The 21,182-nt window shown below is 36.5% G+C and overlaps 4 protein-coding genes across 9 annotated transcripts; 2 read left to right on the top strand and 2 right to left on the bottom strand.

Moving 5' to 3' along the window:
* Nucleotides 1-177: 177 nt before the first annotated feature.
* On the top strand, nt 178-3,373 carry MAG1 (Calcineurin-like metallo-phosphoesterase superfamily protein). Of its 2 annotated transcripts, none has more exons than XM_086635248.1 (4): nt 178-413; nt 578-762; nt 1,579-1,716; nt 2,881-3,373. In XM_086635248.1, exons 2-4 carry the CDS (start codon nt 631-633, stop codon nt 3,181-3,183), a joined length of 573 nt encoding a protein of 190 aa, XP_086491374.1. In that variant the 5' UTR covers nt 178-413; nt 578-630; the 3' UTR covers nt 3,184-3,373. The 2 variants fall into 2 exon arrangements, with proteins under 2 accessions (XP_086491374.1, XP_086491382.1); XM_086635256.1 differs by having other exon boundaries at nt 410-497.
* Nucleotides 3,374-4,502: 1,129 nt separating this feature from the next.
* Nucleotides 4,503-10,235, top strand: LOC147563134 (ABC transporter A family member 2-like). The gene is made up of 16 exons (XM_086635208.1): nt 4,503-5,029; nt 5,407-5,638; nt 5,784-5,953; nt 6,036-6,221; nt 6,332-6,427; nt 6,502-6,699; nt 6,812-6,971; nt 7,050-7,291; nt 7,465-7,582; nt 7,699-7,775; nt 7,878-7,967; nt 8,092-8,235; nt 8,525-8,842; nt 8,933-9,013; nt 9,171-9,347; nt 9,800-10,235. The coding sequence occupies exons 1-16, from the start codon at nt 4,664-4,666 to the stop codon at nt 10,064-10,066; spliced, it is 2,922 nt and encodes a 973-aa protein (XP_086491334.1). The 5' UTR covers nt 4,503-4,663; the 3' UTR covers nt 10,067-10,235.
* Nucleotides 10,236-11,151: 916 nt separating this feature from the next.
* On the bottom strand, nt 11,152-16,904 carry LOC147563133 (protein IQ-DOMAIN 31-like). 2 transcript variants are annotated; one of them, XM_086635224.1, is made up of 8 exons: nt 16,432-16,904; nt 16,231-16,277; nt 15,351-15,477; nt 14,442-14,729; nt 13,740-13,943; nt 13,178-13,252; nt 11,777-12,932; nt 11,152-11,570 (listed from the first exon to the last, which is right to left on the bottom strand). In XM_086635224.1, the coding sequence occupies exons 3-8, from the start codon at nt 15,435-15,437 to the stop codon at nt 11,539-11,541; spliced, it is 1,842 nt and encodes a 613-aa protein (XP_086491350.1). In that variant the 5' UTR covers nt 15,438-15,477; nt 16,231-16,277; nt 16,432-16,904; the 3' UTR covers nt 11,152-11,538. The 2 variants fall into 2 exon arrangements, with proteins under 2 accessions (XP_086491350.1, XP_086491345.1); XM_086635219.1 differs by having other exon boundaries at nt 16,231-16,318; nt 16,432-16,825.
* Nucleotides 16,905-17,461: 557 nt separating this feature from the next.
* Nucleotides 17,462-20,710, bottom strand: LOC147563132 (ubiquitin-conjugating enzyme E2 2-like). 4 transcript variants are annotated; one of them, XM_086635182.1, is made up of 7 exons: nt 20,424-20,681; nt 20,153-20,238; nt 19,249-19,382; nt 18,880-18,905; nt 18,625-18,714; nt 18,204-18,292; nt 17,462-17,838 (listed from the first exon to the last, which is right to left on the bottom strand). In XM_086635182.1, the coding sequence occupies exons 3-7, from the start codon at nt 19,371-19,373 to the stop codon at nt 17,710-17,712; spliced, it is 459 nt and encodes a 152-aa protein (XP_086491308.1). In that variant the 5' UTR covers nt 19,374-19,382; nt 20,153-20,238; nt 20,424-20,681; the 3' UTR covers nt 17,462-17,709. The 4 variants fall into 4 exon arrangements, with proteins under 4 accessions (XP_086491308.1, XP_086491315.1, XP_086491325.1 ...); XM_086635189.1 differs by having other exon boundaries at nt 20,179-20,238; XM_086635199.1 differs by having other exon boundaries at nt 20,218-20,238.
* Between the last annotated feature and the right edge of the window lie 472 nt (nt 20,711-21,182).

The following is a 21,182-nucleotide window of genomic DNA, read 5'->3' as shown; positions in this document are numbered from 1 at the left end:
CAAATCAACTATACAAACGAGTCAGACATCATGAGTTAGGTAGTGCTTTTTTTCCATATCAATTATGAAATCTAATTCGAAGTGTGATTTAAACTTAAATTTCAGAATGTTTGTTTTTGTCTGACTCTATAATTTGATTTGTCTGATAATTAGGGTTGATTTTGGTCTTTTTGAGTCAGACGATTCAAAATTATATTAACTAGATCTAGACATCGATAAATAAAAACAAAGAAAACCGTAGACACATGCAAACAAATAGTAGTTCGAATTGAGTCAGATTTCATATCTGACTTAGAATAAAAAACAAACAAACACCACCTAAGCTGGTATGACTATTTCTTCCCGGCGGGCTCAACTAATGGTCTTTCAGTAATTCATCTTTCAGCTCGAGATCCATCACATCACTTTTACCGGTAAAATTTCTTCCCCAATCAAAATTCCCCCCTTTCAATTCTCATCGCCGATCACCAACAGATCGCGTCTATCGTGTTTAATCGGTATCTTTCTTAGAAGTAATTGAAGATTTTAAGTTCGATTTTGATTCACAAATCTAGGTTTTTTTTTTTTGTTTGTGCAGATTTTAATGGTGTTCACAAATTGAGGGTTTATATATTGATTGTTGAAGAAGAGATGGTATTGGTTTTAGCCCTAGGGGATCTTCATATCCCTCATAGGGCATCTGATCTTCCTGCAAAGTTCAAATCTATGCTTGTTCCTGGAAAGATTCAACACATTATTTGTACTGGAAATTTATGTATCAAAGTAAGATACTTTCACTTACTCTCTGATTCTTGTTCCTTTGGGTATCTCTATTGAGATTTTGGTAGCTTTATTTGATTCATTGTTTTATTTTCATCATATAAACAGACTATGGGCTAAGTGAAATTAGGGTTACATGATCATCATGGGCATTCACTTGTGATTGTTTCTTGATATTTTTTGTTCATAGTCATTTGATGGGTTGTTCATAACTTGTTGATTCAAATTTTCTTTTATAATCAAGGGTTAAAATGTGTATGGGTTTTTTCCTTCTAAGGCGGAAAACAACCATAATCAAGAATTGGGATGACTTAACTATCTTGTTGTACTCCATTATAAAACTGATGTGCATGACAGAAACCCCAGAGAATATCCTTTTGAATCTTCATTATATCGTATGGTGAAAATAAGGAGGTTCAATTCATGACTAGCCCTTTCTTTCGTCTACGCGGAGTCGAGAAACCGAAAAATCTCAAATTGACGGGTCACTATTGGAAGCTGCAAGCAGACCATACAGATTGTCTTTCACCATGTGATTCGTCTTCTGAGCTTGGCATTTCTTTTCTCTTGGCGAAAAAAAAATCAGATGTAGACGATTAGTAGCGTAGTCATTGAAGTTCTTTTCCATGGGTCGTGAGTGTAAATATAAGTAGGATTAGGACTCACTTTTAACATTTGATGTACTTTTCCTTCATTTCAACATAATTTCTCATCAGGATTGTATCTTAACTTTCTGAATATATGCTTTTGTTCGTTTACCCACTAAAGAAACGCATCATTTTATATTTGGTTCAGTTTTGATGTGTGTTATATAATCAGGAAGTTCATGATTACTTGAAGAGCCTATGCCCTGACATGCACATTACTCGGGGAGAGTATGATGAAGATGCACGTTATCCAGAGACCAAGACACTTACCATTGGTCAATTCAAACTTGGATTATGTCATGGTCATCAGGTCAAAATTTTCTTATCTACACATTTATTTATTTTTGTTTCATTTACTCTTTTGACATGCTTAAACATATGAATCTACCTATGTTGCTTATTATAATCTTGTCCGACAGTAAATTGACTGCTACCTCCAGTGTGGTCCTTAATAAATTGGTACTTATCCACTATGCTATATGTCCTTTAGATGTTTTAGGAACCTTGGGTATAGTTCTTATCTTTGAGCAACTTCATTTAGATTTGAAATGCTTTGGTACCGACTTTGTAATTTGTCATTTCGCTTTTGTGGTCATAAGAGTAAATGACGTTTCTAGTCTGCCATACCTCTCGTATAGACAGACCATTTTTTCTTCTCCCTCGACCCTTGTACACTCATTCACCGTTTACAAAGAAAAATTGTTTGGACCCAGAAAACGTATCAAAATTATGTCTAACAATTGTTTGGAATATCTCAGTTCCCTTTACCCTCGACATTGAAATTTAGATCCTCTTTTGATCCTTATTTTATCGTATAAACAGCAGAACATGTGACACGGCCACCCTCTTCATGTGAACTGAACCAACTCAAGTTTAACTAATGCGATATAATCAAAAAATATATATGGAAATGTCTTTGTTTTCCTTTTGGACCCTAAAGCGCCACCATTGTTATCACTCCCCAAAGTAATTTGATTGACCAATGGTAAAGAAGTCGTTTGTCTTCTTATACTCGTGCAGAAACCATTTATTCCTTAATATCGTACCGTCTTTACGGGGGATCACCACAGCCACCTCCAGCCACTCTCTTTATCCCCTTAGTGATTACACTTACATGTTGTTACTTATTTAGTTGGTTCATTGGTTAGGATTACATTGATTCATGATAGAACCAAGAATACTTGACATGTTACGCAACAGTGAAAGTTCGTTTGTTGCTGCAACAACATTCTGCCCCCACTCCCCATACTTAAATTTGGTTGAAATGTTATATTCATGTCATGAACTTGTTTTTTTACTCGTACAAAATTTATAACAAGCGTCTGATCTCTGTCTGTGAAGGCTGAACTAAAGTTTAACATGACTTCATTCCTCCAAGCACCATACAAATTTCTCAACTCTATTATATTTCTCTTCGAACGTGTATATATATATACATGCAACATTATTTACTAAAATCTCTTCTGCTATGTAGGTTATCCCATGGGGAGACCTCGATTCTCTAGCTATGCTACAACGACAGTTGGATGTTGACATCCTTGTGACCGGCCACACTCATCAGTTTAAGGCTTACAAACATGAAGGCGGTGTCGTAATAAACCCTGGATCTGCTACAGGCGCTTACAGTAGCATCACGTACGATGTCAACCCAAGCTTTGTCTTAATGGACATTGATGGCCTCCGAGTTGTGGTTTACGTGTATGAACTCATCGATGGAGAAGTAAAAGTCGATAAGATTGATTTCAAGAAGACGGCCACAACTAACTCTGCTCACTGAGATGATACAAACGAACTTCTTTTAGTATCTTTCTTAAGATTGGTTGTTGTATGGTTTTTCTAGGTTTTCCATTTGCCGAAAAGGAGAAAGTGCTTTGTATTGAACCTTAGTTATGGTTTGTGAAAATTGCAGTGTTCTTCAGTTCTTGCAGAAGACTTGAATTTAAATCTTCATATTTATTATTGGAGCAGCTAGTGGTGAGCACAAGTGAAGTATATCTTCAATAAGTAAATGTTATATTTCATTCAACAATGCTACTTGGCCTCACAAAAACTTGCCCGACAAGGTTAAATTTGCACACAACGTCAACATAAGAGCATCTCCAATGCAACACTCAACTTAGAAAACTCAATTTGACACATAGGACTACTCGAGTTTTTGACAAAAAACACTCTCCAATGCAACACTCAACTAGAGTCCCAATATGATGTGGCAACAATAAATATTGAGATACTCAAAAGAAAACTCAATTGTTGTATCTCAATTGGTCCACTTCAACATTTTATATATTAAAATCAACATAAGCAATTGTTGTATAAATATTGACAAGGTTAAATTTGCACAGAAGGTCAACATAAGCAAATTTGCACAGAAGGTCAACATAAGCAAATTTGCACAGAACGTCAACATAAGGTAAGTAATTTGGGCATTCTGGGGCCATTAGAGCATCTCCAATGCAACATTCAAACTCTAAATCTTAGTGGCACATAAGATTTTTAGAGTTTTTCTTTAAAATATATCTCCAATACAAAACTCAACATGAATCTCTAGACGTGTCAAGATTTATTTTAGAGTGTCCTCGTGAAAATCTCTAAGTACCACATAAGCAAATCAATTAGTTTTAAACCAAAATATAAGGTTTTAGAGTTTTTTTTTTAGTGTTGCATTGGAGAAGGTTTTGTAATGAAGTGTCTCTAAATGGCCAAATTACCAAATAGAAAAGAGAACATTCAGAGATCCATTTTTCACACTTGACACATTGGATTTTTAGAATTTTTCTTGAGTCTTGCATTGGAGATGCTCTTAGGGTCACTTTTTGTCGGGCCAAATGAACTTTTTTTTGGTTTCTAGATGGGATAATGGTTAATAAAGGGGTACAAGGTAGGGGTGGCAAAAAGCCCGAAGAAATGGGAGAACAAAAGATGGTGGTGCCCGACCAGAGGAGGAAGTGGTGGTGGTGGTGGTGGAAGGTGGAGAGAAAGAAAAAGAAGTTGACTGATGGAAATATGAAAGGGGCCACTTTGGTTATTTAGTCATCTTTAGGGGGCCAAAATGGAATTATCCCATAATAAAAATACCAAACTGATACACGCTTACGTGTGTGGCTTGGATTGATTGTCATTTTATTCCCACCAAAATGAATGTAATTAAAGTAATCTCGCGCGTTTTCTAGGTTTCCAGAAACCGTTTCTAGGTTTCAAGAAATAATAAGATAGAGAGAAAAAAAGAAAGAAAGAAGAAGATAGAAGAAATTCAAGAAATGGAGTCAGGAATTCCGCTTCTGATTCAACAATTCAAAGCTTTGTTGAAGAAAAACTATCTACTATCAATGCGTAACAAAAAAGCCACATTTCTTCAACTATTTTCTTCCTTCTTCTTTCTCTTTCTAACTTTCTTGATTGATAAAGTAAGTACCAATAATCATAATACCTCAACTTTATACCTAAATATTCATGATCCAAAACCTCTCATTTCTCCTCCAATTCCTCCTTGTGAAGATAAATTCTTCATTAAATTACCTTGTTATGATTTCGTATGGAGCGGTAATCGTACTAGTACTATAATTCAATCTATTGTCAAAAACATCATGGATAATAATCCTGGTAGACCCATTCCTCCCCATAAGGTAATTTTATCCCATATCTATTCTAGGGTTTTTTTTTTTCTTGTGTGTTGGATTATTTTTGAAATTTCTTTAGATTATGAACTTTTTAGGGTTCAATTAGAAGTACTAAAAATGAAAAGAGGAAATTGACATTGTGAAGAATTTTGATTAGGATGTTGAAATTGTGAGAATAGTCCCACATTGGGAATGGCCACTCTAATAATATAACAGAAATAATTTTGTTTTATTAAACAAATAGTAGTTTATATTCAATTGGTGAAGCCTAAATTAGATTGAAATGTTGAAAAGTGGTTCAAAATTTTAGTTTTCGGAAACAGTAGCAATTTCGTTTAAGCATCAAACAGAATCATGATACATTATTGTATTGAAATGTTTAGGTGAAATCATTTGATACAAGGAAGGATGTTGATGCTTGGCTTTTCAGTAATCCAATGCACTGTGCTGGAGCACTGCATTTCATACATAGAAGTGATACTGTAATAAGCTACGGAATTCAGACAAATGCCACAAAAGCAGCAATCCGGGGGCAGTCTGAAGACATGGTATTCAAGTTTCAGGTTCCACTTCAAATTGCCGCAGAGCGAGAAATTGCTAGGTTTCTCATTCAAGGTCCGCTGTTTTTCTTTTCCTTCCTTTCTTTTCTTCCGGCTGCCACGTCGGGAAAGAAAGAAAAAGTTCCGGTCTGATTCCCTTTTTTTTCCAAGAAGGGACTTTCTTCCCTCTCTTGAGATTCTAATAATTCCATCTGATGCAGATCCTAGTTTTGGCTGGACCGTTGGACTTAAAGAATTTCCGCATCCTGCTATAGAAGGCCCATCTTATACAGGTATAATCGGAAAGACCTTCATCTTTACAATTGCCATGTTTGGCTTTGTGCTTGAAATTGGTGCTTTGATCGTAGAGAAAGAACTCAAGTTACGCCAGGTGTGGCTTCCATTTTCATTTATTTACTTTTTTTTCCTTATTTTTAGATTTTAAGCTAATGGATTAACGAGGGAACTTGCAGGCGATGTCCATTATGGGTCTTTATGAAACTGCATATTGGTTATCTTGGCTCATTTGGGAGACTATTATTGCATTTATCTCATCGCTTTCCATTGTTATCTTTGGAATGATGTTCCAATTCGACATTTTCTTGCGTAATAGTTTTGCGGTTGTGCTCCTTGTTTTCTTCCTTTTTCAATTCAATATGGTAAGTACATTTATTCTTCTTCCGTTACTAGGTGCTTTTCCTAACATACAATTATTTAGAATATCCTTTCGTAATTAATCGTTTTTGTTGTTTCTGACTTCTGATGCTAGATTGGTTTCGCGTTCTTTATATCGACTTTCATTAGCAAGTCATCATCTGCAACAACTGTTGGTTTCTCCATATTTATTGTCGCTTTTATGGCCCAGGCAAGATTCCCTACAAGTTTATAGATATAGCCAATAATGATGCAGTTACTAAGAATTGTTTTCTGTCGATGTAGGTCGTTTCAAGTTTTGTACCTATCTTGGACCTTGCTAATCTTAAAGTACGGATTTCATGGTTGTTATTTCCTCCCAATCTTCTATCCGAGTCTCTTGAATTGCTTAAAGATGCTACAGCAACTCCTCAAGATAAAGGAATTAGCTGGAGTGATCGCTCAAACTGTCTCTCAGAGGCTGTTAGCTGTTCAATAACTATCGTACGCTCAAACTTAAATGCTATTGAACCTCTATATGCAATATGTTGTGGGGTATGCGCTTTTAAAATAAGATAGAAACTCAACACTTACACATCTATATATGTTTTAACAGGCTATTATATACAAATGGTTACTTGGAACCTTTGTTCTTTGGTTTCTTTTAGCTCTCTACTTTGACAATATAATACCAAACTCATCTGGTGCAAGAAAATCTATTTTTTATTTCCTCAGTTCAGGTTACTGGACCGGGCGAGGTGGAGCCAAGATAGAAGGTTACCGATTTTTTTTTGGTCATAAATTCTACTTGTTTTCAATTATTTATGAAAAAAAATTCATTTTGTTAATTTCAGATGGTGATTTGTTTAGTTGGTTAACTGCGATTCCACCGTTAGAAGATGCTTCTCCAGATGATGAAGACGTCATAGAAGAGGAAAATATCGTGAAACAGCAAATGAATGAAAACACTGTTGATCCAAATATTGCAGTTCAAATACGTGGTCTTGCAAAGGCGTATCCTGGATCAATAGCACTCGCCAGTTCTGGCTGCTGCAGATGTAAATTCAAGAAGACTCCACCTTACCATGCTTTAAAGGTAAATCATAAATTTACCTTTAGATGTGTAGAGGTTTTTAGTCATGCGAGACAAGGAGTAACTACACAAACTCAGTCCTTGTTACGATATTCATGTCTTTTTTTGCCTAACTGTCCATGCTAGATATGAGTCATTTAATAGGTCGCCGCTTCACTGTTTTCTATTATCTTCAGGGTATATGGATGAACTTCGCGAAGGATCAAGTATTTTGTCTTCTTGGACCTAATGGGGCTGGGAAAACTACTACGATCAATTGTTTGATTGGCAATACACCTGTCACAGGCGGAGATGGTAATAACCTCTTTATCAAGGTCATAAGTTTCGCCACCTTTTAGGTTTCCCTTATCTAGTACAGTGATGAACTACTTGTTAACTTCATAACCTGTGGTTTGTTCATTATTAAACAGCATTGATATATGGAGATTCAGTTCGAAGTTCCGTTGGTATGACAAATATTCGAAGACTGATAGGTTTATGTCCTCAGGTTTGTCTTTCCGTTTCTTGGTTTACTTAACCTGATCTTTTCTCAACGTTAATTATTTGAAATGGATAAACCAACATTTCTATGTTTTGTGTTTATCCATAGTTTGATATTCTTTGGGCGGAACTATCCTGTCAAGAACACCTTCATCTCTTTGCCAGAATTAAAGGCATACCCCCTGCTTTAACCGACTCGGTATGTTCTTTGCATCTTGTATAGTTCACTTATATCTCAAAGACTCAGATTAGAGCCATTTTCACTTATTTATGGTCTTAACTACTCAGGAAAAGTACCAAAAGCGTAACTACGAAAATTTCAGGTTGTTAAGAAATCGTTAGCGATGGTGAAACTTAGTGATGCAGCCACAACAAGAGCTGGGAGCTGTAGTGGGGGGATGAAGCGTCGGCTCAGTGTTGCAATAGCGCTCATGGGGGATCCAAAATTGGTCATCCTAGATGAACCGGTATTTCTAGAATCATTACTTTCTCTATCTACGAATCTGTAGGGGTGTCAATTGCCTTCATGGTGGTTTTCCCCTGGAACTGGTTCCTCTTTGCTGTTTCGACATTTTGAATAGCTGAATGTTTCATTATGTTAATTGCTTCCCGATCCTGAGTACGGTACAAGTTCTTTAATAGGTTCCAGAATCAGTTCCAGGTAGTTTAATCACCAAATTTGAACAACCCCGTCGATACCCCTAGTAGATTCATCATTAATTCATCATTCCATATGAAATCTACTTTGATATGTAGACAACAGGGATGGATCCAGTTACTCGAAGACATGTATGGGACGTCATAGAGGATGCAAAGAAAGGGAGAGCAGTTGTTCTGACGACTCACTCGATGGAGGAAGCTGACATTTTAGGTGACCGAATTGGAATCGTGGCAAAGGGAAAACTTCGTTGCATAGGAACATCAATCAGACTGAAATCGCGGTTTGGTACTGGTTTTATTGCTAATATTAGCTTCCTTGAAAGCATTACCGAAGAAACCGCCGTCGATGATGATGATGATGCAGTTGCTGCTAACGAACCTCATCATCTTGCTGTGAAGCAATTCTTCAAAAATGTACGTCTTCACTTCAAACTAGTGCTTAAAATCTCGGATAAGATAAGATAAGATAGCTTGGTTTATTGATTCAAGTGATTCATTTTGCAGCATTTGAATGTAGTACCAACGGAAGAGAATCGGTCGTTTCTGACTTTCGTTATACCGCATGACAAAGAGGCACTACTGAAGGTACAATAACAACCAATTCCCCTGGTATTACAATAGCACTTTTCCTTTGTTAGTCTTGCTGCTTTAATTATCTCGAACCCGATATGTTTGTATTTTCAGTTCGAAAAATGTTCTGTAAAAAAACTTCATTCATTGCCAAATGATACTTAATTTGCAGAGATTTTTTGGGGAGCTTCAAGAGAGAGAAAGGGAGTTCGGCATATCGGACATCCAACTCGGTCTGACGACACTTGAAGAGGTGTTCCTGAATATTGCCAAAAAGGCAGAACTAGAAAGCGCAGTGCTAGAGGGAACTTTTGTTACTCTGACTTTAACATCTGGGATATCACTTGAGGTAAATTCAGTTTAACTTGTTTTCTTTTCATAAACATTATAAAAACTAAAAGACAAACTGCGCCTATGCCAGATAAGATCCACCTTAGAGTTTATACAACTCGAACAAGCCCGAGTTGACAATACAAGTTCACTTCAACAAGCCCGAGTTGACAAAGCTCACGGCTCATGGTATCAACTAGCTTAATCAAGTTGCTCCATAACGGGTCCGAAAACTCATATCCCTAAACAACATAACAAATGGACTTATCTAGATGCACTATAGTGGTTGTTCATTCTATGGTGGTAATTTTTTTTTTTTTTGTCGTAAATTGTAAGCTTGGGACTCTGCCACTCTGGCCTCTTCAGTGGAGAGACACACATGTTACTGTCCAACTAAAGTGGGTGTCGCAAATTCTACCGTGGTAATAATTTCATCGATATTCTTTTCGTTTCCATGATGGTCTGTTGCAGATACCAAGGGGAGCAAGGTTCGTAGGAATTCCAGGGACAAAATCAACGGAAAATGAGAATGGTGTGATGGTTGAAGTATACTGGGCTCAAGATGATACAGGTGCACTCTCCATTTCAGGCCACTCATCTGAAACTCCAGTACCTCCAAATGTTAGAACGATTCCTTCAACCACAAATACACCACCACAGAGGACAAACACACCACCTCAGATTCTCGGTATCGTATATGAACCCAATGATATCATCGAAGGTTCAGAACGTCGATAATATTTAAACTGTTAAGGACATGTTTATCTAGGTTTAAGTTGTTCTGACAAAAATTTTACTTGTACAAGTAAATGCAGTATTAGCATTATATATACATCCAAACGTGTAAATGATATTACTTGGTCGCAACAAGAATACCAAGAGGTTTAAAATGTGGTTCTTTCTAATCTGTCGCGGTTATCATTATTTCTATAGTTTTTTTGTTCTTTTCTCATCATTTCCATTGGTTCTCTCTTATTTTTTGCCGTTCCAATTATCTTTTTGGTTTTTTCTTCATTTTTTGTAGCTATAAAACTTCTGCATATTTATAAATAGTTAAGAGATTGAACCGAGAAATGTACCCAATTTTGAGTTATATACAAGATAATGAGAGCAAAATGATTTAAGATAAATATTTCTTTTGAAAAAGTTAACTTTTTTGGAGATATTTTTGGAAGTTATTCTAAAGTCAGGAAGAAATTTAACTGTTAGTTCACAAAAAAAAAAAAGTGCTCAATTAACTCTTTTTTGGGTGGAAACAGAAAGATTTTGAATTTTTTTATTTCTTCCAAACATCACCCTACCCAATGTCTTTTCAGTTTTTTCTTCCTTCATCTTCCTACCCAATGTCTTTTCAGTTTTTTCTTCCTTCATCTTCCCCTTCCACATCCACCATCAACTCCCCCGCGACCTCCACCATCAACTCTGCAGCCTCCACCACTAGTCCCGACCGTCTCCCATTCCTCTCTCTTTTTACCTCTCTTTCTTCCCGCTTTCTAAGTTTCGGCAAAGGAAGGGCCCCTTTGCTAGAACCACATCTAGAAAACCAGATGATGTTACTTCGTCTAGATTTGATGGTTCTAGATCCAGACAAAGGGTTCAGACGAAAGGGCACTCCTCTTTGTCAGAATGGTCGCTGGCGGAAGTGAGAAAGGTGTGCTTGGCTCAATCGTTGTGTTTTCGACTTTGTATCCCAAAACCTTTTGTTGTTTCCATAAAACATCAACATTTTTAATAACCATCAAAATTTTAGATAAATTTCTACCATTGATCAAGAAATATAAAATAGAAAGAGAAAGAGAAGATATAGAAGCTGAAGATTCAAATGAGAAACCAAGCACTCAACTCTTTAATCAAAATGTTGTTCAAAAATAAAATCTATTGAAGGAGAAAAAGAAAATGCAAACAACATCAAAATGAGAAGAAAATATAAGCAAACAAATAATACTAATAACCTAAGTACACACAAACCATCATATTAGCTCTTTACATACATATAATATAAAACCCCCCCAATATAGACTCACTTTTTTTCCTTTTATCAAGCACATCACACATCTATGATCTATCAGAGGCCAGTTTCAAGTTTTATGACAAAACCCTAGACCACCCAAAAGAAAAAATGCAAATAAGAATTAATGTTCTCTTTTCGTTTTCTTACCTCATTTAGGACATCTTCGAAATCCAGAACCAGACTTTACCAAAGTGCCAAATCACCTCCTCCATTCTTCTTGTACAACTTTCTCTGAAACAAGGAGGGAAAGACCACAATATCAACAATGATTCTAGCAAAATCAAGACATCAAATTTGTTTATGCAGTCTAGAAAAGTAAACAGATTATACTTGCCGTACGAGCTAATAACAACTAAGAAATATAACCAGTCCATGAAAAAGGGTATAAATTAAGAGATTAAAAAATCAAAGATTTGCAAGTTCTTCTTGGTTCTTACCGTTACCATCTCTAGAAGAAAGTGAGGATCTGTCTTGTTTAGTTACTCCTTTGCCATTTGATTGAACCACTCTTTGTGTTCGTGGTGACGATGCACTCAATTTTGCAGCTGTAGATGATGGCAGAGAATGTCTCCTGGTGAAACTGTGTTTTTCAGGTGCATCTTGGGCAACCTTAGGGGAGCCTTGTCCTCGTAGTTTTGCTTTCGCAGATTCAGTTGCCGCCATATAGCTAGGTCGTGTTGGAATGTTTTGTGATCTGTTCTCGATATTTTCCTGTTTTGCTGGTAAAGAAGCTCTTCTCTTGTTTGTTTTCGGATTATCAATTGTATTTTTCTCTTCCTTCGGATTGAAGTCTCCGTTTGTAGCAGGAACTTCTACATCTTGTGCATTGCTCTCCAAAGGTGGTAACTCAACTGGAGCCTGATTTGCTTCGTGTAAAACATTGGTTGGAACATCATCTGCCAAAGGTTCTAGAGTGGGTTCAGGCTGTCCAGGCACCACTTCTGTTTTAGCTTCGTTCTCTGCACCATAGTCTTCTATGCAATGTTCTGGAGTAATAGGAGCTTGAGAGATCGGTTCTTCTGTCATATTCTGGTTCAGCTTCTCAGACTCAACCAGAATATCTGGGTGTTCTATCGCTGCCACAGTCGGTACCTTTTTAATTTTTTCAGCAGACTCACCCATGGCCTGGTTTGGAATAACAGGAGATGAGGAGTTTGATGGCTTCCGCAGACTGCGCTTCGGCTTCTCCATCTCAACTTCTCTCTCATCAGTAGGTTCCACTGTCAAACTAGAAACTTTCCTCAAATTGCGCTTAACCTTTTCAAGTTCATTTTGTGGATTTTCTGGTACTGGATCTACGTGATGAGTTGAAGCTTTCCTAAGGTTGCGTTTAGGTTTCTCAGATTCAGAAGTGGAGACATTGTCCACATGGGCCCCGCGAACTACCCGTCTCGACCGGCTTGGTTCAGTTGCTACATGTTGGATTTCACCCTGCTTGATCTTACATTTTAAATCAATAACCTTGTTCGGTTTAAGAAAGGGTTCCCAAAAACGTGTGGATGTCCACCGCGCAAGCCAGACCAAGGCTGCATTAGGATCCTCTGGACCATACTGGAGGCGCAGATGCGTAGATTTTGAGGATGAACTAAGAAACTAATACCAATGAAACATAAAAGAAGGAATATTGAATTAGTATCATGGATATGGGTAAAATTCCGTAAAATGGAAATGTCTCCATTTTTTAGAGTAAGATGCTAAAGAATTAGGCTCGAGTTTCGAGCTACAACGATAATTCCTTGTTTTATTTCATTTAGTAGCAGAGTTTAAAAAGAAAAATCTGGCCAGGCAGTTCTTTTAGCGAAAATAATAGTTATTATATCAAAAGCAATACATCATACCTTAAAGACGAAAGCATTTACACGTGGTTTCTGTTGGTTGGAAGTATTTCCAGCAGAGTCTACACGGTTGGAATCCTAAGCAGAATCAAATTTAATTGGTTAGATAGATGCAAGTAAGTGAGGGTACTGACATACTAGTTCTTATATTGCATATTACGTACTCGGAGAAAGAAAGAATTTCAAGATAAAGAAATGTAAAGAAAGAAATTAGAATAATGTAAAGTAAGTACATCCGATACCTTTTACAATCAACAAGCTAGACACATATAAGAAGCAATTGCAATCTTATGTAAGAAAGACAAGGATCTTTCACATCCCAACCACGACAAAGTGTCAGCACATGAATACCCACGACCCCGTACATAGGCATAGAAGATTTAAATTGGTTTTTTTTCCATCTTGTATAAAGTATTAAGTGTAAACCAAATGTTTAAGGAACTGATGCACCTTCGGATATAAGCTCTATACAAAGGAAGATTTTGGCATATATTATCTTGAACATTTGAAGTGACAAAGATTACGATCAAAGTGGATCTACCAAAGAAACATTCCGAGAAATTACCTGAGGCTTTTTGAGATTGGATTTTTTTGGTACATCAACCCAAGCATAGGGAAATTTGACCTTTTGACCACGGATCAACACCTGCAGTTTCACAATTCCCTGTAAACAGCGCAAAGTAGAACAACCTTGCCTCCTCACAAGATGGCCACGTACAAGTGCCTGCAACCTTATGATGCCTCTGAGAGCGCGAAATGCCCTACGAGCCTGTTAGGAAAGTTCTTATTTAAGTGCAATTATAACACTCACCAAATAGCAGACAGAAGTTTTCTCAAAATAACTCGCATAAAATTTAAGAGACAATAGATTTAGGAAACTTTTATGTTTGCTCTCTGCCAACAAATAATAAGGACATTAGTACATTACCCATAGTTATGTCCTCTTACACTATTCAAATGAGTGGTAGAAATTGAAATTATAAAATTTGTAGCTAAAAGCCTAAAACATGAAAATTTTATACATGCAGTTGAAAAGCATACTAGAATTTCAAAATAATGTGTTAATACCTCATTTCTGTTGTAAACACCAATAACAATTTAATTTCAATCCCATAAGCATGGGAGAATATATTTATTTATATAGCTTTCTAAGATATATGTATCATTGGGTCTTAGGAAAACTAAAACAGCAACCGGCAAATAAGAGGAATACAATGAAGTGACATATAGCATGTGCACTATCGCAAAAAGAAAAAAAAATATTTACCAGGTAACCCCGAAAAGCAGCTTGTGTCTTTGTAGCAGCTTGATCTTGCCTAGTTTGATCTACATCATTTAGTTGAGCAGATGGTGTTAATTCTTGATTCTCTGAATCTTGATTATGGGGCAATACAACAACTTCATCAGATGATCCTGTTCCTTTCTCCAGAACTGTGTTCCTGTCATTTCTCTCACCGATACTAGGTGTTGGTTGTGAAACAATTGGAGGAGACACAACTAAGTCAGCAGGTTGTGCCTTGGCAATAATCCTTGTTTCTTTCTCATTAGCAGCTTTCTTCACATGAGAAACGAGAGATCATTTAGAAATTATAAATAAATAATTCCAAATTATATTGTGCTCAACTCTCAGGCAAGCACCAGTATATGGCATGTGAAAAAGAAATATTTCAGAACTAAAGAAAAATTAAGGCCAGATTTGGCGCGCAAGAATGGAATGCAATTACCAGGTATCACACTTCATAGTGGTGCTAGATGCACGAGAATGAATCAGGAATCGCATTCCGGTGTGGAATGATGTTTCTCCTCAAGGGAGAAACCCAATCCAAGAGTGGGTCAATTTGCACCACCGCACCAGTATATGGCATGTGAAAAAGAAACATTTCGGACCAAACCAAAGAATACATTAAATATTGCGATTACCAGGAATCACATTACAAGTTTGTTATTCCTGGTAAACACATTCCTTATACTCGCGCAAAACATTGACTCAGACTGTATAATCTACAAGCATAACAGTACACTTCCTCAATACTGACTTACTACAAAGCACTCATTTACGTCAAACACTAAACCTCTTTGCTGGACACTAAACAGAGCAAGGTAAGAAATCCAAGACCAGGACAGGGGAAAACAGTAAAACTTTTCAAAGTTAACGGTTTAGCTTAGAACAGCTTACCGAAGTATCTCTTCCTTTCGACACACTCGATTTGGATTTCTTTCCAAAAAGTACGGTTTTGATCCACTTTCCTGGAGATTTTCCCATAAGAGCCCAAATATCCAACCCACGAGACAAGGTGATAATGCTGCAAGAAGAGCAAAATTCAGTTACGATATAGTAATGTAAAGATGCAAGCAGAAAGTATATTCATGTAGCAGGAAGTAGTAAATGAAAAAACCGAAAAAAAAAAAAAAAAAAAAACTTGAGAACCCAAAATCGACATTTTCATAACCTACACATATATATGATCAAACTACTACACATTTCATATACTACCAACCTTTTGTTTTGGATCTTGATCAGTGGATTACGTTAAATCATAAAAGAACATCTACCAAGTATTATGCAAAATCACATGTTGAATATAATTAAAAAAAAAAAAAAGATCACAAACAAACCCAAAGAAACACATCAATAAATCATAAAATGTTCAAATTGCATGTGAGGATTGAGGAATCTATAGGAAATGAAAGAAAACAACCTCTCTCAAAATTCAAAATACAAAATCTTACACCTAAAAGAGTGTCCTGACTGACAGAAGAACTAGATTATCCAACAGATCTAGAGATCAAAAGGCAACAACTTTGCTCAATTTACCTCCAAAAACCCTTAGCAAGTAATGTGACAAAAGGTAATAGAACAAAATGCCTTAAACAAATCCCGGTTAAATCAATCAATTAAACACAACTATATCCAATTCCTTTAAAAATGTAGCACAAAAAACGTGATCTACTAAAGACTTCAAGGTTTTTACTCCATTATAGCAGGTTAGACAACCTAGCAAGTAAACTCTAAACACGAAGAAAAATAGGTCGAAAACTACAGATCTATAACTTACCAGAAACTTAAACTCCGTGGAAGTGTGGAACCTTCAATATATTTCGCCTGAGCTCCTCCGATACGCAATCAAAAGTTAAAAAGAATCACTGAACAAATCAAGTATGAACAAAAATCAGAATGTAATAGTAGATCGGGAAAACAGTGACGGTGGATATGAAATCAAGTTTGCACCAGTAGAGAGAGAAGTTAGAAAACTTACGGATGGAAAAGAAAATTAGGGTTTTCGATTTGGATTGAGAAGGAAGCAAAGAGAAAGTAGATCAGTTGAGTAGGAAAAGAGCATGCAATATAAGTTAAAATGGGTCCCACTATACTATAGTATCATCATCCTCCCCCCCACATATATACTCACTCACACACTCTCTCTCTCTCTCACTAAAACTCCATACCTTGATATCAGTATTTAACTTAGTATTAACTACTTCGTGCTTAGGAAGAAGAAGCTTAATTAACTAATTAATTAATTAGTTGATTGAAGAACTTGATGAGAGATTAGGGAAAAGGGAATCAAAGAATGGGCAAAAGGGATAAGTGACAGCTTCCATTACTAACAACTTGTACTTTTTCTTTTTTTGTATTTGGAAACAGGTGTCTTTTGTTTGTTCTTATCAAAGTAATATTATCATTAAGGCATTCCATTTTTATGTTCATCTTATTAAACCCCTATATTTTGGAGTTTAGACCACAGACCCAAGAGTTATATACTGTATAAAATTTCATTTGTTGGATTCTCGTTTCTGAATTACTATAAGAACTAAGCCGTGGATGTAGATGACAAGCCGTCGTATTTCATGTACAAATCGGGTAAGTTTACGTAAATGACAAACACATCGTATTTTGTCTGTTAAGTTTGTAATCAATTGCAAATTTTGTTGTCATACAATGTTGTTTTTCTTAAGGTTCTTTACAAGGCACAGGGCGCTCTTTATTAGCGCCTCTCGGATAAGGAAATCCGGGAGCACTTGGACTAGGCTTAATCTACCTTATCCCGGAGCACTTGGACTAGGCTTAATCTACGTCGGGTTCGAACAGCCCAGACTCCTCGAATTGCCCTCTGAGACCGATGAGGAGTGTTAAGAGAGGGACCTATAGGCCCTCTGATGTTTTTCTTTTTGAAGAAATGATTGTGCAGTGTAAGGCTTGTCCCAGTACCAATAATATTGTCGTGCAATGTCGGATCATTTTATCCCATGAATGGGCTCTGAAAAGATTACATTTCAACAATGACATTAAATTCAAAAAGAAAGATTTTATATACATTTAAGGGATTGAAACTTATAATAGTACTTGACTAACAATATCATAACAACAATATCCATTTCATAACAACAAACAACAAGCTCACAATATCATTTAATTGGAACAATTCATACTGAAATATATACTTTCAGATTAGTACTCAAGCAACACAACACAAGATTAAAGTCCCACTAGTAGATGGGGATGGGCATGTTGATGATAACGAAGACGATTGTACTTAATCAGCAGTCCAGCTCTGCTCAACAATTTCGCGTACCTTTCTGTTGTATTCACGCTTGTTCTCACTAAACATCCTTGCAGCTTCGGAGTTTGCTGGTGAGTTCGGATTTGGATCACAGAGCAATGACTGTATGAAATAATGCCCAATAAGAACAGTACATAAATCATAATATTATGTTCACACAAATGATTCACTTATTTACTTCCTCTGATGGGTTAACGCCTTCTTTACCAAACTTATAGAACTTGAGATGAGTATAGGTGGAGGTCATACTACCCTAATCCTATGTAGGTTAATCTGATCTTGTCAAGCTCAGTCATGAGTACATTTTGTTTATTAACTACTTTTTGTTTAAGTTCATACTCTCTCTCTGCCGTTTATTAAATCAAGGAGCCAGGTCGATCAATCAATTGCTTATGAATTCTCAGTGAAGATTAAAGAACAAGTTTCATTTACAATGAATTAGCAATAAATAGAAGAGTCCTACTTACCTGGATGGAAGTAAGAATTGCAGCTACATCGTAAATAGGACTCCACTGGTTTTGTAGTATGTCCAAACAAATACTTCCATCCGCATAGACTGGTCAAATATATATCATACACACAAAGGGGAAAAAGGGGCCTTCAGCAATATAACCAACCAAAACCTTTCTAACAAAATATAGAGCAGATATTGGTCACAAACAAAACCGTATAAGGGGGAAAAAGAAATTAAGAGCGAGAAGACGAGAAGGAGATGAAGCAATACATACTTAGGATCAGGTACGATATATGAAGGGGACGAAAAACCCAAGAAAAGCAGTACAAGACAATTTTTACAAGCCGAGAAACAATCTTATGGATTGATCAACTGGTAAACTATTTATTTAGATGGCAAGAATATGAATATAAGAGAGCGCTTTTTATGCTTACTATTTGGATGAAACATTCTCGAAACAAACCGGACGGTAGGTGGCTTATTCGGGTAGTCCTCGGTGAACTGAAGTGTCAGCTTAAAAGTACCTGCATAATTATTTCAATAGATATATTAAAAGAACGAACTATAAGATTTGGGAAGCAACTTACATATGGAAATGATTAAGCAGAGATGTATGAGAATAGGAGACAGTCAATTTGCACAAAATCATGTATAAGCTTAAAACAAAAGGTTGGTTAGAGGAAACACACCTCCATCCCAAGGCGTATCATCCGGACTGCATCAGAAGCCGAGAAGGTATCAGTAAGAGTAGATTGATCCCCACAATATCCAAAATCAACATAACCAAAGTCCAATAGAAAAAGAAAAAAAGAAGGGCAAAATATTATTCCTTTTGAGACTTCACTGTAACTCGGGATGCCCTTATAGAAACAATATAATGCTTTAGTTTTTGGTGGGCAGAAGCCTATACTATCTCCCCGGCTCGTAAATCATTTTTCTCTTTCATTATCAATTTAAATTGTTGCAAAACACAGAACCTTTCATGATTCATGTACCATAAGAAATAATAAACCGAAGTATAAGAAACGGAAAAAAATAACTTTTCCTTATCTACTTACCCAAATATTACAGCATTCCAATGCATTATATTGTTGTCTTGAGGTGCACCACTTATGCCAGCAGGTGGATCTTGCTGCAACCTCTTGAAGTCTCTCATCAGCCTCTTTCTTGCAGGAGTTGACATCCTCACCGCCTACAAATTTCCAAAAAAAGGTTAAGAAAAAAATAAGGTATTTGTTTTATAATTTCCTAATTGATTTTTTTTTTTTGTCTAAATCGACCAACAAGTTAAGTATTATGCAACCAATTCGTAACAAAAAAAGGCATGTGAAGAAATACGAAAAGAAGACTCAGAAATCCATAATAACACCAGCAAGCCAAAATCATTGTAATTATGACTAGCAAACCAAAACAGGGTATCCTCCGTGATGTCTCCATGGAAACAAACTTATTATCAACCAGATACAGCAGAGATAAAAGAACCCATCAAGTGAACAAGCAAACTTAACATATAGTGAGTGCCAAGTAACCGCTCGGATCGACATGATTATTACTTACTAGTTATTACCACGTTGATTGATCACATATCAAGCGTGTATATATGTACACACATACACACACCATTTTGCATCCAAATATAAGATCAAAATGATAAACGATTGCCCAATAATTGAATGGTAATGATATGAATCATATGATAACAGTGTCAACAAGGCAAATAAATTGCCATCTTTATGAGTGATATACTCCTCGTTGTTCTTTACACTCCAAACCGAATTCACCAACCAAAACATAAATTTTTAATAACCAAACAATTGAAAATGGAAAAAACCTAATCTAATCGTAATAAGCAACCTAAGCCCCAAATATATCCATGGATGATTGATCTAAGCTATCAGACTAGTTCTAATTCAATTTAAATCAAGTAAATTCATTTCAAATGAAGATCATTTGGTGACCAACCAAAACACCAAAGAAAAGACTTTTACTAATTTCTCTGAATCTTCTCACTTTCAAGGAGAATTAACCTGCGGTTTTCTTCAATTTATCTACAAATCACAAATAAATAACCAGAATTCACTACAAACTCGTAAAGCTCAATCTTTGATTGTCTACCAAATAAACACAGATCCAACCTAATAATCAAACTACTAGAAAGATACAAGAAAAAACGCAGAGCCAAGATCAGAAAAGCAAGTAAAAAAGATCAACAATTAAGGAAAAAGAGGCTTACTTTTTAAGCAGAAGCGGCGAGAAATCTTTCGTTCTAGTGATCCTAGCTACTCCAGGCGCTAGGATTTGATCCAAAACTGTCGGTCTGATTACAAATTCCGTGAATTCGAGAGATTGAACCTTACGAAGTTCCAGTAATCATGGCGGACAAAACAATCAGAGTTTTAGAGAGAGAGAGAGAGAAATTAGGGTTTTGGGGAATTTATCTTCGGCGCGTAATTGGATTCTACTGGTCTCCCGTCTCTATCTACGCCAACTTGCAAAATTCGTGTTTACATTTGTATTTATACTATACGGGTGTATACCAAGTGTTAGTAAAATTGATATCACAAAACAAGATATGTCAGAATGTGGATTCTACTGGGGAATAAAGTCGACGTTTTAGTTTTTTTTTTTGTTTGGGGAAACAATAAAAGTTTCCGGAGATAAAATATCAGAATGTGGAAAATCAAAACATTTCTCCCAAACACACCCTTCTGTTATGTCGCCAGTATAATTATCGATTGGAGAAACTCGTCAGGCTCTTCATCTCTTTTCTCTCTCTCTCTCTCTCTCTCTCTCTCTCTCTCTCTCTCTCTCTCTCTCTCTCTCTCTCTCTCTCTCTCTCCAGTCTATACTTTCATCTATCTAAGTCCAGACGGAGGAGGGGTTCCTTCGCCTGGTAGAACCAGACGAGGGTTCCGACGAAGGGGCCCTCCCCTTCGCCGGAAGCCCGGAACACAGTGAGAGAAACATAGAGGGCGAGAGAGAGATAGGAGAG

Source organism: Eschscholzia californica, unplaced genomic scaffold, assembly GCF_041429995.1.
Source record: "Eschscholzia californica isolate CP2 unplaced genomic scaffold, dmEscCali1.0.p SCAF_1, whole genome shotgun sequence".
NCBI classification, from domain to species: Eukaryota; Viridiplantae; Streptophyta; class Magnoliopsida; order Ranunculales; family Papaveraceae; genus Eschscholzia; species Eschscholzia californica.
The sequence above is the reverse complement of the archived record's forward strand: the minus strand, read 5'-3'. Positions and strand labels throughout refer to the sequence as shown.

What these genes read in the sequence shown, in the direction of transcription:
- MAG1 (XM_086635248.1), top strand. Translation starts at nt 631, where the DNA reads ATGGTATTGGTTTTAGCCCTAGGGGATCTTCATATCCCTCATAGGGCA. An exon ending in CTGGAAATTTATGTATCAAA is followed by an intron (nt 763 to 1,578) that starts GTAAGATACTTT and finishes TTATATAATCAG; the next exon opens with GAAGTTCATGATTACTTGAA. An exon ending in GATTATGTCATGGTCATCAG is followed by an intron (nt 1,717 to 2,880) that starts GTCAAAATTTTC and finishes TCTGCTATGTAG; the next exon opens with GTTATCCCATGGGGAGACCT.
- LOC147563134 (XM_086635208.1), top strand. Translation starts at nt 4,664, where the DNA reads ATGGAGTCAGGAATTCCGCTTCTGATTCAACAATTCAAAGCTTTGTTG. An exon ending in TGATAGGTTTATGTCCTCAG is followed by an intron (nt 7,776 to 7,877) that starts GTTTGTCTTTCC and finishes GTTTATCCATAG; the next exon opens with TTTGATATTCTTTGGGCGGA. An exon ending in CCCCTGCTTTAACCGACTCG is followed by an intron (nt 7,968 to 8,091) that starts GTATGTTCTTTG and finishes CGAAAATTTCAG; the next exon opens with GTTGTTAAGAAATCGTTAGC.
- LOC147563133 (XM_086635224.1), bottom strand. Translation starts at nt 15,437, where the DNA reads ATGGGAAAATCTCCAGGAAAGTGGATCAAAACCGTACTTTTTGGAAAG. An exon ending in CCAATCTCAAAAAGCCTCAG is followed by an intron (nt 13,253 to 13,739) that starts GTAATTTCTCGG and finishes GATTCTGCTTAG; the next exon opens with GATTCCAACCGTGTAGACTC. An exon ending in TTCTTCTAGAGATGGTAACG is followed by an intron (nt 11,571 to 11,776) that starts GTAAGAACCAAG and finishes TCCTTGTTTCAG; the next exon opens with AGAAAGTTGTACAAGAAGAA.
- LOC147563132 (XM_086635177.1), bottom strand. Translation starts at nt 19,373, where the DNA reads ATGTCAACTCCTGCAAGAAAGAGGCTGATGAGAGACTTCAAGAGGTTG. An exon ending in TGGAATGCTGTAATATTTGG is followed by an intron (nt 18,906 to 19,248) that starts GTAAGTAGATAA and finishes CTTCTGATGCAG; the next exon opens with TCCGGATGATACGCCTTGGG. An exon ending in TGATACGCCTTGGGATGGAG is followed by an intron (nt 18,715 to 18,879) that starts GTGTGTTTCCTC and finishes ATAATTATGCAG; the next exon opens with GTACTTTTAAGCTGACACTT.